The sequence below is a fragment of the Periophthalmus magnuspinnatus genome, chromosome 7 (genome assembly GCF_009829125.3).
Source record: "Periophthalmus magnuspinnatus isolate fPerMag1 chromosome 7, fPerMag1.2.pri, whole genome shotgun sequence".
Classification (NCBI taxonomy): Eukaryota; Metazoa; Chordata; class Actinopteri; order Gobiiformes; family Gobiidae; genus Periophthalmus; species Periophthalmus magnuspinnatus.
Genome location: NC_047132.1, coordinates 1,501,834 through 1,516,010, shown reverse-complemented (window position 1 = coordinate 1,516,010; position 14,177 = coordinate 1,501,834). Strand labels below are relative to the sequence as shown.

At 41.2% G+C, this 14,177-nt stretch overlaps 1 protein-coding gene and 6 non-coding genes across 7 annotated transcripts; 1 reads left to right on the top strand and 6 right to left on the bottom strand.

Moving 5' to 3' along the window:
• Positions 1–551: 551 nt before the first annotated feature.
• trnaq-cug (transfer RNA glutamine (anticodon CUG)) lies at positions 552–623 on the bottom strand. Its single transcript has one exon. It is a non-coding gene; the product is annotated as a tRNA-Gln (tRNA).
• Positions 624–1,183: 560 nt separating this feature from the next.
• trnaq-uug (transfer RNA glutamine (anticodon UUG)) lies at positions 1,184–1,255 on the bottom strand. The gene has a single exon. It is a non-coding gene; the product is annotated as a tRNA-Gln (tRNA).
• Positions 1,256–1,729: 474 nt separating this feature from the next.
• trnaq-cug (transfer RNA glutamine (anticodon CUG)) lies at positions 1,730–1,801 on the bottom strand. Its single transcript has one exon. It is a non-coding gene; the product is annotated as a tRNA-Gln (tRNA).
• A 2,918-nt stretch (positions 1,802–4,719) lies between these two features.
• On the bottom strand, positions 4,720–4,791 carry trnaq-cug (transfer RNA glutamine (anticodon CUG)). The gene has a single exon. It is a non-coding gene; the product is annotated as a tRNA-Gln (tRNA).
• A 165-nt stretch (positions 4,792–4,956) lies between these two features.
• On the bottom strand, positions 4,957–5,028 carry trnaq-uug (transfer RNA glutamine (anticodon UUG)). Its single transcript has one exon. It is a non-coding gene; the product is annotated as a tRNA-Gln (tRNA).
• Positions 5,029–6,948: 1,920 nt separating this feature from the next.
• trnaq-cug (transfer RNA glutamine (anticodon CUG)) lies at positions 6,949–7,020 on the bottom strand. The gene has a single exon. It is a non-coding gene; the product is annotated as a tRNA-Gln (tRNA).
• Positions 7,021–10,968: 3,948 nt separating this feature from the next.
• Positions 10,969–12,400, top strand: LOC129456398 (E3 SUMO-protein ligase ZBED1). Its single transcript, XM_055223160.1, has 2 exons — positions 10,969–11,849; positions 11,941–12,400. The coding sequence occupies exons 1-2, from the start codon at positions 11,013–11,015 to the stop codon at positions 12,196–12,198; spliced, it is 1,095 nt and encodes a 364-aa protein (XP_055079135.1). The 5' UTR covers positions 10,969–11,012; the 3' UTR covers positions 12,199–12,400.
• Positions 12,401–14,177: the final 1,777 nt, after the last annotated feature.

Here is a 14,177-nt window from a genome sequence, read left to right as displayed (position 1 = left end):
GAAAAAAGCAAGAAGATACATTATATTATATCTAACTATAACCCGCCATACCCACAGCCTCAACAGACTGGTGAGACCAATATATTAGGGTTACAGATTCAACATGGAGGCTCTAATTTATTTTGTGGACATCATTTCTTGAGTGGATTATATTCTCTAGAAAGAATGATACCAACTTTTTAGGAATATGTTGATGTTTGACAGAACCAGAGCCCTCAAAGGTAAGTGAAATCCAAATGCAAATTTTTTTTTTTGCTTTTCTGTAAAAATGGCTTTCCTGTCAGTACTGTGGTGATTGCAGGTGAAAATGGCTTGCATATTTAAAAAAGACGGGAGGCGTAGCTTTCATTTGATGTGTAGATTGTTTGTGTGGGTGATACAGAAGTATATGTACATTGCTGTAATTTTGTAATGTAGGGCTGTCAGATTTATAACATATCTATAACAGGTTAACATAGAGTAATACTACTCATGGCCTGATAAAGGGAACTATGTAGGTATTGAACGATTAAGGGGGCTAAACTTGGGTTATTACTTTCATTCATGCAGCCAGGTTCCACCGAGATTTGAACTCAGATCACTGGATTCAGAGTCCAGAGTGCTAACCATTACACCATGGAACCTCTGTGTTAAAATGCCCCTTGGGGTCACCTAGTTGGGTCATAACAAAAGATGACGTGAAGGAGTGAAGACGTTGCTTTTCAGGTCAGAATGCTGTTGGACACTGCCTTATATCTATATGAAGGAAGTGGCTAACTACACTGAAAACAGCTATTGTCTTAAGTTTCAGCTGAAACCACCCTATTCAACCTTTAACAACCCTGCTATTGTTCTCTTTGTTTGGGTCTGAGGATAGAGTTATAGACGGGGGATAGATGATGTCTAAGGCCCCAATTCCTGTTTAAGGAAGGACCATCTTTCCAAACAAAAACAGCTTACTTAAGTCCCTTCTTTTTTTTTCTCTCAATAGCCACAAGCAGACAGGGCTTCCTCCACATGTTGTTCCTTCTTCACTTTGGCTTTGGATGAGCAGTGATACTTTTTCACTCCTACAACTTGTCCACAGATTCAATCTTCAACTTTTGCTATGGACAATTGACAACAGACTTGGCAAATTTGCACATAACTAGATACACTTGTTCTTTTCACACACTCTTTTCTTTTCAAAGGGTAAACTTCAGCCAGGTTCCACCAAGATTTGAACTCAGATCACTGGATTCAAAGTCCAGAGTGCTAACCATTACACCATGGAACCTCCTCACCCCATACCTTGATAAAGGGAACTATTATCGGGTATTGGGGAACAGTTTAAATCAAGGAGGCATCCACATTCCACTTTTGAGAAATAAGGTTGGTTTAGTGTCATGTAGAGAGCTTAATGGTAATCATACATATGTTGCAAATTCTTTCTATTTCAAAGGTTGTTGAGAAGATCAGATTCCACCAAGATTTGGTCTCAGTTCACTGGAGTCAGCATCCAGTGTGCGGCAACCTTTACACAATAGAACCTCTGATTTAATGTGTCTATTTGGGTCACGTACTTGGTGGATAATTAGTACTCTGAATGCAATAGGCCACATTTTCACAGTAGTAGGCTGCCAAAACTTCATTCATTTATTTAAAGACATAGAGAAAGTCCCAATGTTCAGGTGATTGATATTGTAACTTCATCAAGCGGATAACTAGATGCACTGGCTCTTTACACACAATCAAAGAGAAAGCTTCAGTCAGGTCCCACCGAGACTTGAACTCAGATCACTGGATTCAGAGTCCAGAGTGCTAACCATTACACCATGGAACCTCCATGGAAACGCACATTTTCCTCACCTCATGGCCTGATAAAGGGAACTATGTAGGTATTGAATGGTTAAAATCAAGGGGGCTGCTAAACTTGGGTTATTACTACTGTGCCAAAGTCCAGAAAAAGAGAGAAAGTCTCAACACTACTTGAAGTCTTCCCTGTTTGCACCAGTTCCACCAAACACTGAACTCTGATCACGGGCTTCAAAGTGCAAAGTGCTAACCATTACACCACAGATCCTCAGTGGCAATGAGTATGTCGTTCTTACCACATGTGTAGTATATACACAAGTTGGGGTCTTTGTAAAGGTAACGCCGTATAATTTTACCCACAAGTGTCAGAATCATTGTAAATATGTCTGCTAAGCATTTATACACTTTGGAACACACATAAAAAATATTTTTTCTCATCCTTGCTTACATTTTTTGCTTTAAATGAAGGTGTAGAAAGCTGGAGTAGGTAGCTGGGGATAAAAATATACAATATCTCAACTGAAAATATTGTTGACCACTCACATTTCAAATTTGAGGACAATATCGATAAAACTGGAGCCTCTGTGCTAATGTGCCCCTTGGGGTCACCTACTTGGTTCATAACAAAAGATGACGTTGAAATCTGTCAACTGGACAAATCGTTGTAGGAGTGAAGACGTTGCTTTTCGGGTCAGATTGCTGGTGGACACTGCCTTATATCTATATGAAGGAAGTGGCTAACTACACTGAAACTGTAAACAGCTATTGTCTTAAGTTTCAGCTGAAACCACCCTATTCGACCTTTAACTACCCTGCTATTGTTCTCTTTGTTTGGGTCTGAGGATAGAGTTATAGATGGGGGATCGATGATGTCTAAGGCCCCAATTCCTGTTTATGGAAGGACCATCTTTCCTAACAAAAACAGCTTACTTAAAACCCCTTAGCATTCCGGGTCATTTTGGTGAAATTGCCTTTGTTCTGACCTCTCCAAATTAAAATAATCACCATTATTGAACCCTCAGTAGTAAATGCACAACTTTGGGGTCTTTGTAAAGGTAACACCCTATAGTTTTACCCACAGGTGTCAGAATCACTGTAAGTTTGTCTGCTGAGCATTTATACACTTTGGAACACACATAAAAAAAAATAAAAAATTCTCATCCTCGCCAAAAATTTTTTTGTAAAAATGAAGGTGTAGAAAGCTGCAGTAGGGAGCTGGGGCCAAAAATACACTATATCTCAACTGACAAGATTGTTGACCACTTACATTTCAAATTTGAGGTCAATACCTGTAAAAATGAGAGTTTTACAATCATTTTATCATGAGTAAGTCCAGGCCTCTCCACAGCTATCCGAATGAAGACATTTGGAGAACGTTTGGAAAAAGTGCAATAAATTTTGAATGTTTCCACCCACAGATATAAGTGAGGCTCTACTGAAAACTCACACTGAGAGGAATCTGTATCTGCAGCTGCTCTATTACTGAACATTTATATGTCATATCAAAACACAATATAAAATGTATATTTGTATATAAAATACAGTCAAAACAAGTGCTATGGGTCAAAATAAATATATATTTACAAACCACACACTGCAAACAATCAACAAACACACACACACGTCAAAATGTAAACAAACACACACTGGAAACTAAGAACACACTGTACAGTGACAGTCATTCTGCAACAGTGGCTCAGTGGTTAGAGCTTTGGTCCCGCAACCTGAAGGTTGGAGGATCAAGTCCCACTTGGACCAATTTCTGTCATTGTGTCCCTAGTTCTGTGTCCTTAGGCAAGACACTTCACCCAAGTGGTTTGTGTGTGATGATTGGTGGTGGTCGGGGGGGTGAAGATTGGCATTAGCTAATGCTAATGATTACACATGATACACATTTGACCCACAATTAAGTTAATAGCAGAATAAACCACGCTTACCGATCAGGAAAAGCATCCAGTCCATCAAAACATAAGGTCCTCTACTCCTGAGTCCACCATGAGATCTTCACTCAGTTTGGTTTAGTGTCATGTAGTGAGCTTAAAAATGCAAAATAATTACTTTGCCACAAACATTTGAAATTTGGCATGAACATACTTATTCACATACTGAACAAAAAGCCAATGAGAATATAACTCTATTTTCATGGCAACGTCTGACATTTCTCATTGAAATATATAGGTTTTGGTTAACTAGGATGAAAAATTATTACTTTGTCATAGACCATTGTAATTTGGTTTAAAAATTACAAAAGAAATGCAAAAAAATAAAATTAAAATAAAAATTACGGCGTTACGTATGAAATACTTTCCTGCAGCAGATTCAACATGGAGGCTCTAATTTATTTTGTGGAGATAATTTCTTGAGTGGATTATATTCTCTAGAAAGAATGATACCAACTTTCTAGGAATATGTTGATGTTTGACAGAACCAGAGCCCTCAAAGGTAAGTGAAATCCAAATCCAATTTTTTTTTTTTTTGCTTTTCTGTAAAAATGGCTTTCCTGTCAGTACTGTGGTGATTGCAGGTGAAAATGGCTTGCATATTTAAAAAAGACGGGAGGCGTGGCTTTCATTTGATGTGTAGATTGTTTGTGTGGGTGATACAGAAGTATATGTACATTGCTGTAATTTTGTAATGTAGGGCTGTCAGATCTATAACATATCTATAACAGGTTAACATAGAGTAATACTATCTTTGATGGGGTATTTTGCAGCATTACTATTCCAATAACACATCATCAGTTGGGTAACAGTAACCAGTCTCATGATGGTCTAAAGCCAGATCACGTTCCCCAATTTAACATTGAGTAATACTATGTAATTGGTACTCAGCCAAAATTGCAACTTCATTCATCTATTTAATTTATTTATATATATTGTGACTTCAACAAGCGCCTAACTGGATGCACTTTTTGTTCTCACACAATGAAAATGTTAAGCTGCAGTCAGGTTCCACTGAGATTTGAACTCAGATCACTGGATTCAGAGTCCAGAGTGCTAACCATTACACCATGGAACCTCTGTGTTAATGTGCCCCTTGGGGTCACCTAGTTGGTTCGTTACAAAAGAAGCCGTTGAAATCTGTCAACTGGACAGGCAGTGAAAATATTTGCTTAGTGACTTCTAGAAGTGCATAACTGGATACACTTGTTGTTTTCACACAATCAAAGGGTAAACTTTACTCAGGTTCCACCGAGACTTGAACTCGGATCACTGGATTCAAAGTCCAGAGTGCTGACCATTACACCATGGAACCTCCTCACCTTACAGCTTGATAAAGGGAACTATGTAGGTATTGGAGAAAAGTTAAAATCAAAGGGGCTGCTAAACTTGGGTTATTACTACTGTGCCAAAGTCCAGAAAAAGAGAGAAAGTCTCAATACTTTGACAATTGATAGTGCGACTTCAAGAAGTTCATATCTGGAGTCCAGAGTGCAAACAATAAAAACACAGAATTACAGTGGGGACAGATTTCACCAGGATGATTATATCTATTTCAAGACTTCCCTGTTTGCTCCAGTTCCACCAAACGTCTTACCTCATGGCCTGATAAAGTGAACTTTGTAGGTATAGAGGGGGTAGTTTAAATTAACCTCTTAGAATTCTGGGTCATTTTGGTGAAATTGTCTTTGTTCTGACCTCTCCAAATTAAAAGGATGACCATTATCAATCCCTCTGTAGTATATACACAAGTTTGGGGTCTTTGTAAAGGTAACACCGTATAATTTTACCCACAAGTGTCAGAATCATTGTAATATGTCTGCTAAGCATTTATACACTTTGAAACACACATAAAATTTTTTTTTTTTTTTATAATCCTTGCTTACATTTTTTGCTTTAAATGAAGGTGTAGAAAGCTGTAGTAGATAGCTGGGGATAAAAATATACAATATCTCAACTGAAAATAGTGTTGACCACTCACATTTCAAATTTGAGGACAATATCGATAAAACTGAGATTTTTACGATGATTTTATTATTAGTAAATCCAGGCTTTTTATGGAAGGACTTTTGATGTATCCAACCCTATCCAAATGGAGACATTTGGAGAATGTTTGGAGAAATGGAATTTCCCCACTGTGGGACTAATAAAGGCATATCTTATCTTATCTTATCTTAAAAAATGCAATAACTGTTGAATGTGTCAACCTACAGACATCAATGAGGGCTCTACTGAAAGCTGACACTTATAGGAATCTTTATATGCACACCTAACAGCTCTATTACTTATGTACAGTTATATAGCATATCAAAACATAATATAAAATGTATATATACATATAAAATATAGTATAATGTCAGTGGTTGATTCTACAAGGGGGAGAGTGGGGCGTAAATTTTCAGTTACCTGTAGCACTGGCTGTCTGGGGCTGCAGTAACCACAACCCCAACCTTATCAGCCAACCTTGGCGTCAATCACAAGCTAACACGTGTGTTTAGCATTGACAAGCAAAGCTGGCACTGTCTGAAGTTTATTATGCCTAAAAATGACAAAAGAAATGCAAAAAAATAAATGACGGCGTGACACATGGAATACTTTCCTGCAGCAGATTCAACATGGAGGCTCTAATTTATTTTGTGGAGATAATTTCTTGAGTGGATTATATTCTCTAGAAAGAATGATACCAACTTTCTAGGAATATGTTGATGTTTGACAGAACCAGAGCCCTCAAAGGTAAGTGAAATCCAAATCCAATTTTTTTTTTTTTGCTTTTCTGTAAAAATGGCTTTCCTGTCAGTACTGTGGTGATTGCAGGTGAAAATGGCTTGCATATTCAAAAAGACGGGAGGCGTAGCGTTCATTTGATGTGTAGATTGTTTGTGTGGGTGACACAGAAGTATGTGTACATTGCTGTAATTTTGTAATGTAGGGCTGTCAGATCTATAACATATCTATAACAGGTTAACATAGAGTAATACTATCTTTGATGGGGTATTTTGCAGCATTACTATTCCAATAACACATCATCAGTTGGGTAACAGTAACCAGTCTCATGATGGTCTAAAGCCAGATCACGTTCCCCAATTTCACATTGAGTAATACTATGTAATTAGTACTCAGCCAAAATTGCAACTTCATTCATCTATTTAATTTATTTATATATATTGTGACTTCAACAAGCGCCTAACTGGATGCACTTTTTCTTCTCACACAATGAAAATGTTAAGCTGCAGTCAGGTTCCACCGAGATTTGAACTCAGATCACTGGATTCAGAGTCCAGAGTGCTAACCATTACACCATGGAACCTCTGTGTTAATGTGCCCCTTGGGGTCACCTAGTTGGTTCATAACAAAAGATGAAGTTGAAATCTGTCAACTGGACAAGTAGCCAGTGAAACGAAAGTTTGTATGTACGCCAGAGGCGGATGACCGCCAGAGGCGGATGACCGCCAGAGGCGGATGACCGCCAGAGGCGGTGCTTCAAGCACTGGATGATCACACTTGCAGGTCGAGATTTAATAACAACAAATTCACCTATGACCTTCCGGTGACCCGCGTGAGGCTATATATTCACGTGACTCCGGAAGCACAGTCCGTTAACCTTCTCGCGAGGGCACAAGGATTCCGAGGGACAGAGACCTCTGGCGGTCATCCGGGATTCATAGAACCGTAGTTACATACGTAACCTTCATTCTATTTCATCCCTTCTGACCGCCAGAGGCGGTGCTTCAAGCACTGGATGACTTGTAACAACATGGTCACGGGGAATCCATAGACCACGACAAGTAACCTACCTCCTCATAATGAAGCATGATGCTTGCGTAACACTCCATCCAGGGGATGGGGAACCGCGACATTCACCCGGTAAAATCTGGCAAAGGTGCAGGGTGAGGTCCAAGAGGCCGCAGCACAGATCACATTTAGGGGAATCCCATGCATAGCAGCCCAGGAGGTAGAAAGGCCCCTGGTTGAATGGCATCTCACGCCCTCAGGCATCAGCCGCCCCTGCGAGGTATAAGCATGTTTAATGGTCTCTACAACCCACCGAGAGAGACGCTGTGTAGAGAGAGCCCTACCCTTACGTGGGCCAGCATAACACACAAACAGACTTTCCGACTGTCTTATACCTGCCGTAACCTGTATATAAGCCTCCAATGAGCGAACAGGGCATAAAGGTTCTGTGGTGAATTCCATGCCAAACCTCGCCAACTGGAGCGGTTGGGCATTATCCGCAGAAGATAACACCTTAGGGAGGAAAAAGACATTAGCCCAGAGAGTTACACCTGAGCCATCAGCATGCCATCTACAGCAGGACTCATTGACAGACAGGGCCTGCAGTTCACTCACACGCTTACCCGAAGCCATGGCGATGAGAAATGCCGTCTTAAAGGACAGCCACTTAATGTCTGCCTGGGCAATAGGCTCAAAAAGATGAGCTTGCAGAGTCTCCAGGACCAGTGAAAGATCCCATGAAGGAGCCACTGGTCGTGTAGGTGGGTGAAGCTGTCTAGCACCTTTCAAGAAATGGGAAACGTTCTTGTCACTGCCCACAGTGCCACCCTTTGCACCACTATGCCAGCAAGATATTGCAGTCACATATACCTTTAATGTCGACCACGATCCAAAAGCACCTTGCATCCTGCAAAAACACCAAGACAGCAGAGACTGAACAGCGCACTGCATCTTGTCCATGTCCCTTGCACCATTCCTCAAACAGTTTCCACCTGTTTGTGTACAGCCGCCGTGTCGATGGTGCCCAGGCAATACAGATCGTATGCCCTATTCCTCCAGCATACTCTGAGAATGCGGCACCGGGCCTTGCAGAGGCCACACCCAGAGCACACAGACCCAAGCGGCTTACATGCTCGAGTACAAGCCCTGTGTCGCGAATGGCCTGGTCGCGGCTGGGTGCACAAATTAACCAGTCGTCGAGGTAAGGTAGAATCTTCAAACCCACGCGAGTGGTGGCTGCTGCCACCACTCGAGTGAACACCCTGGGTGACAGGGACAGCCCAAAGGGGAGGACCCTGAACTGAAAATGTCTCCCCCGAAAAGCAAAGCGAAGGAACCTCCACTGATTGCGTGCGATCGGTACATGAAAATAAGCATCCTTCAGATCAATTGTCGTGAACCATTCACCTGGGGAAAGTGCCTGAAGCACCTCTGAGGTGCGTAGCATGTGAAAAGGCATGACTTTTAAAAACACATTGAGACTTCGCAGGTCTAAAACTGGACGGAGGTTGCCAGTTTTCTTCGGGACAAGAAAGTATCTTGAATAAAAACCCCTCGGATCCTGCCGAGGGGCTACGTGTACAATTGAACCCTTTTCCAGCAAGGTTGCTATTTCTAGATTGAGTGCCACGGATTTTGCCGGGTCCGAAATGGCAGTCATTCGGACCTGGTCGAAAACAGGAGGCCGGCGTCGGAACTGTAGGCGGTATCCCCATGATAAGGTGGTCAACACCCACATGTCTGGGGTGTTGGCAGCCCAGTACTGGAGCTGTTCCGGGGTGAAACAACCGACTGCTGGCCTGGGAGCTTTACCTACCTTACCTTCATGGCATTTTTTAATAATCGCGATCATCGCGCACGATTATAATCGCCTTTACGGCACCAGACTGACTCATGTTTGCAGTTTCAATAGTGTTTGGATGTTAGTTCTGGTGTTTGTCCACAAGGGGGCCCTGTGTCATAGCAATGGCACTTCTGAATTGGGCATGGTTCTTCATCACCGTCAGTCACTGTCATGGCTAGTAGTGGGCAGGCGGTTGATCTGGAGCCCGATGACAGCGCACATCTGTATCCTCCACTAAAGAAGGTAAAGTCGGATGTGTGGAGTTATTATGAGGTACCCGTCTGCAGAGCCTGCCGAAAAAAAGTTGCTGCTCCGAGAGCAAACACGAGCAACTTGCACGCTCATCTGCGAGACAACCATCCTGCTTTGTTTGCCAGACTTTAGTCGAAAATATCCATTGTAAGTAACATACCATCTGAAATAAACTATTGAATGTAATTTGTGTTAGTTTGGTTTTGTATGAATAATGGTACGTTTTTGTGTAGACTTCGCTGTGCAAAATGCTGTTCAGCTAGTGCTAACCTAGCGATAGCAAACAGCACAGCTTGCTAGCAGCAGCACATGGTTTTACAACAACCATGACTTAATCTGTATACCTATAACATTTTTCTCATAATGTAAAAACATAATTCTTTGTTTTTACACTCATCAGCTCAAATAACAAAGAAATGAATAAAGCATGTCATGCAAGAGTTCGGGTCCTAGGAGGATAATTTAATATTAAATTATCCAATTTTAAATGGTCCGCATAGTGGATTAACTTGCTGTGAGCCTAGATATAACAAGGCGGTTTTGTGGCTAAATAGAGAATAATATAACAAATATATAAATAAACATTTTCCGAACTATTGGTTGTTGTAATAAATTTGGAAAGTAATAACCAGGACAAAGTATATTACACCTCTTATAATATGATTTTTTTTTTTTTTTTTTTTTTTTTTGTTTTCTACGAAGACACCACTAAAATAATAAATGTTTTGAATGTTATTTTAAAATGGGGGTTATAGGAGTGTGTTGTACTCAATCTATTTTAATAAATTTAGTATCCAAAAGTAACCTTTATCTATTTATTATATTATCTTTATTTACCAATTAATTACCACATTACCAACCAACTTAATGTATATTGTGCCATAATTATATTAAACTTTTTACTCATTCTTGCCTCTTTTTTCTTAAGGGTAAAGGAGCAAAAGGAGCCCAGCTGCAAACAAGAATAACAGAGACTTTTAATAAAAAGACAACTTATCCACCAACTTCAAAAATGGCAAGAGAGCTGAATGAAGCTCTGGCCTACTTCATAGCCAAGGATATGTTGCCTTTTCAAGTAGTTGAGAAGCCTGGCTTTCTACAGTTTGTAGAAAAGCAGAAAAAAGCAGTCCCACAATACTAAGTTACAACCAGACAGTTTTTCTCCAGAACAGAGATCCCTCGAATGTACTCCAATCTAAAGGCTGAAGTATGTGAAAGGTTGGCACAGGCTACCTGGTTTGCTGCCACCACAGACCTATGGACAAGCAGTGGAGGAGGAGGGGAGCCATATATAAGTTTCTCCATTCATTTTGTCAATGCTGAGTGGGAACTGCAATCATACTGTTTGGAAACCTTACTTTTCACTTTTCAGATCACACTGCAGAGCATACTCGGGAAATGATTGAGAATATACTGCAAGAAGGGTTAGCACAGACAAGTTTGTTTGTATAACAACTGATAATGCCTCAAACATGCAAAAGGCATTTGAACATTTTCCTGACGCATGGCTTGGGTGCTTTGGCCATAACTTGAATTTGGCTGTTTCAAAAATTCTGAATCTGAAACGTGTTGAATCTGCAGTGCGAGCCTGTCGTCATCTGGTTCAGGAGTTCTCAAGAAGCTGGAAAAGGAGAAGAGAGCTAAAAGTTAAACAAACTGCTCTGCAGTTACCAGTCAAGTCGCTCATTCATGATGTAGTTACCCGGTGGGGGTCTACATTTCAGATGCTAGAACGATTTCTTAGTCAGCAACAGGCAATTAGTGCAACATTAGCAGGGGAACGAGGAGCGTGGCACCTGATGCCCAAAGAGACTGACCTCTCTGTTATGGGGCAAGTCTGTGAGCTCCTTGGTCCTCTTAGCCAGTTCACTGATGCACTTTCCACAGAGACCAGTGTAACGCTCTCTACTCTGAAACCTGTTCTGGAGCACATTAAAACAGAGATCTTGATCCAAAGCAATGATGACCCTCCACTCATAACTCAAATGAAGAAGACAATGAGAGAGGATCTTGACTCTAGGTATTCAGAAAAAGCACTCAAAATGATGGACATAGCATGTTTTATTGACCCCCGCTTCAAAGGAAACTTCTCTGAAAATCTTGTAGACATTGTCAGTATCACTGTGCAAGAGGCCCTTAGACTGGTTCCTGTGAATGTGAGACAAGAACCTCCAGCTGAAATGACTAGTAGACCCATTTCCACCTCTACACTTGATAAAGCCAGCACCCATGGACTGACTGGGCTACTGAAGAAGATCACAGCAACAAGGCAGCAGAGAACTGAAGAACAGAGCACAATAGAAGATCAGGTTTGTTTTAAAATGCACACTGCTAAATATACTAAATGCATATTACTAATTAACACAAAAAATATTGGTTTGTGTCTTTGTTCAAGTGCAGGTGAAGGCAGAAGTAAAGATTTACATGTGTCTTCCTTCTGTCGAGACTGAAGAGGACCCGCTGCTGTGGTGGGGTGGTCATGCAGGAGAGCTGCCTCATCTTTCAAGGATTGCCAGAAGGTTTCTGTGCATACCTGCAACAAGCGTTCCCTCAGAAAGAATCTTTAGTGCAAGTGGTAGCATTGTCACTCCTCATCGAGCAAGACTTAACCCTGAAAAAGTAAACATGCTGACCTTTTTGCACTTTAATTTACCATGAAGGGCTAAATGAATTGAAGTTAATACAATACACTGAAACTACACTGAAACTGTAAACAGCTATAGAGACACTAGCTATTTACAGTTTCAGTGTAGTTAGCTCCTCCCTTCAGACAGACATAAGGCAGTGCCCACCGGCCATCTGACCAGAACTGAAGAAGTGGCTTGGATAAGCAGCCAAACATCTTCAACCCTACAACGATTTGTCCAGATGACAGATTTAAACTTTATCTTTTGCAGTTGTATTTATTGTTCATTTAATGTTCATTTAATGTTCATCAGCTTTCTCAAGTTTGTTCATGTTTTATTATAGTTAAGATTTATATAATTGACACATTTATTTGCAAAACAATGCCTGATATATGTAAATATATTCTCAATTCACTATTGTTTTTGCTGAAGTGAATTAAACAAAGATGACTGCTCAGACAGCTGCAAATTGTATGATTTTTACTGTCTAACGGCCACCGGGGGCACACTCTACTAGTGAGACAGACGTGGGGAAAGATTATACACTGAAGAATACACTAGTCAACTGTCATTTTGCGCATCAGGGCCATTGCACGTAAACTCAGCATCAAAGGAGGAAATGAGGACACTGCAGGTAAGTTTAGCATGAATCGATGGTGCCATGTTGGAGACGGGAGCGGGAAGAACTTGATCAATATAAAATGACATCCACTCGGCTTTGTTTGCGTACTCGTCAAGCTCCATTTCTTTACGGGAAACCATGGCATGTCATAGATCGGGTCTCGTGCTCATTGGCTGTAAGGGGAAAACGTCACTAAATGTGTAATTGGTTGATTCTACAAGGGGAAGAGTGGGGCGTAAACTTTCAGTCACCTGTTGCACTGATTCGCTGTTTGCAGCCTCAGTAACCCACAACCCCCACCTTATTGGCCAACACTGGTGTCATTCAGAAGCTAACACATGTGTTTAGCACTGGGGAATAAAGTTGGCGCTGTCAGAAGTTTATTATGCGTGAAATCGACAAAAGAAATGCAAAAAAGTAACAGAGCAGATTTCACGTTTGGAGTACTTTCCTGCAGCAGATTGGACATGGAGGCTCTAACTTCCTTTGTGGACATAATTTCTTGACTGGATTATATTCTCTGGACCTTTACGGAACAAATGAGACCAACTTTGTGTGAATATGTTGACGTTTGACAGAACCAGAGCGCTCAATGGTAAGTGAAGTCCACATCGAAATTTTGTTTTTTGTTCTGTAAAAACGTCTTTCCTGTCAGCACTGTGGTGATTGCAGGTGAAAATGGTTTGCATATTCAGGAAGATGAATGCCGTAGCTTTCATTTGATGTGTCGATGGTTTGTGTGGGTGACGCAGAACTGTATGTACATTGCTGCAAAGTCGTAAAGTCGGCCCGGGCCGTCGGAACGTTAACAGGTTAATAATTATCGCGATAATATCGTTAGTCTAAAATTTAATATCGTCCCATCCCTAGTAGGGATGTGTCGACCAAGCCTTGCGTAGCCGCTTCGACAATAGAAGCCTCTAGTGAAGTTGCTAAACCTAACAGTAAATGGGACAGAGAATTGCCAATACGACCCATGCACGCCCCAGAGTCGTAAGCTTTACACAGCAATTCGTCAGTAACCCGGGCACTGAGGTCACGGGCACCTGACATTGGGTCTCAGAGCCTTGTCTGGAGCCACAATAAGGGAGGCCACAGCTGGTTCAATCGCTGGCATATGTCCCAATCCAAACTTGGGCGCATCCTGCATGGCAGCAAAGACCCTTCCATCAGACGTCGGTTTAGAAAACGCTTTTGTATCTGACCAGCAGGCATGAAGTTCCTTAATATACTCCATAGAGGGAGGAACCAAAAAGGAAGACGCAGAGCTCTGTTGTCTAAAAAACGCACTAGAAGCCATAGGCTGCGCCGCTGGTGCCTCCAATTGTCATCGTCACCTCCCTGAGAGCAGGTGGAGTTGTGTGAGCTCAACTCTGATATGTCAGAAC

Bases quoted from the DNA above. Each gene is read 5' to 3' on its own strand.
- LOC129456398 (XM_055223160.1), top strand. From the start codon at position 11,013: ATGCAAAAGGCATTTGAACATTTTCCTGACGCATGGCTTGGGTGCTTT. The intron at 11,850-11,940 runs GTTTGTTTTAAA...GTTCAAGTGCAG, and splicing joins AGAGCACAATAGAAGATCAG to GTGAAGGCAGAAGTAAAGAT.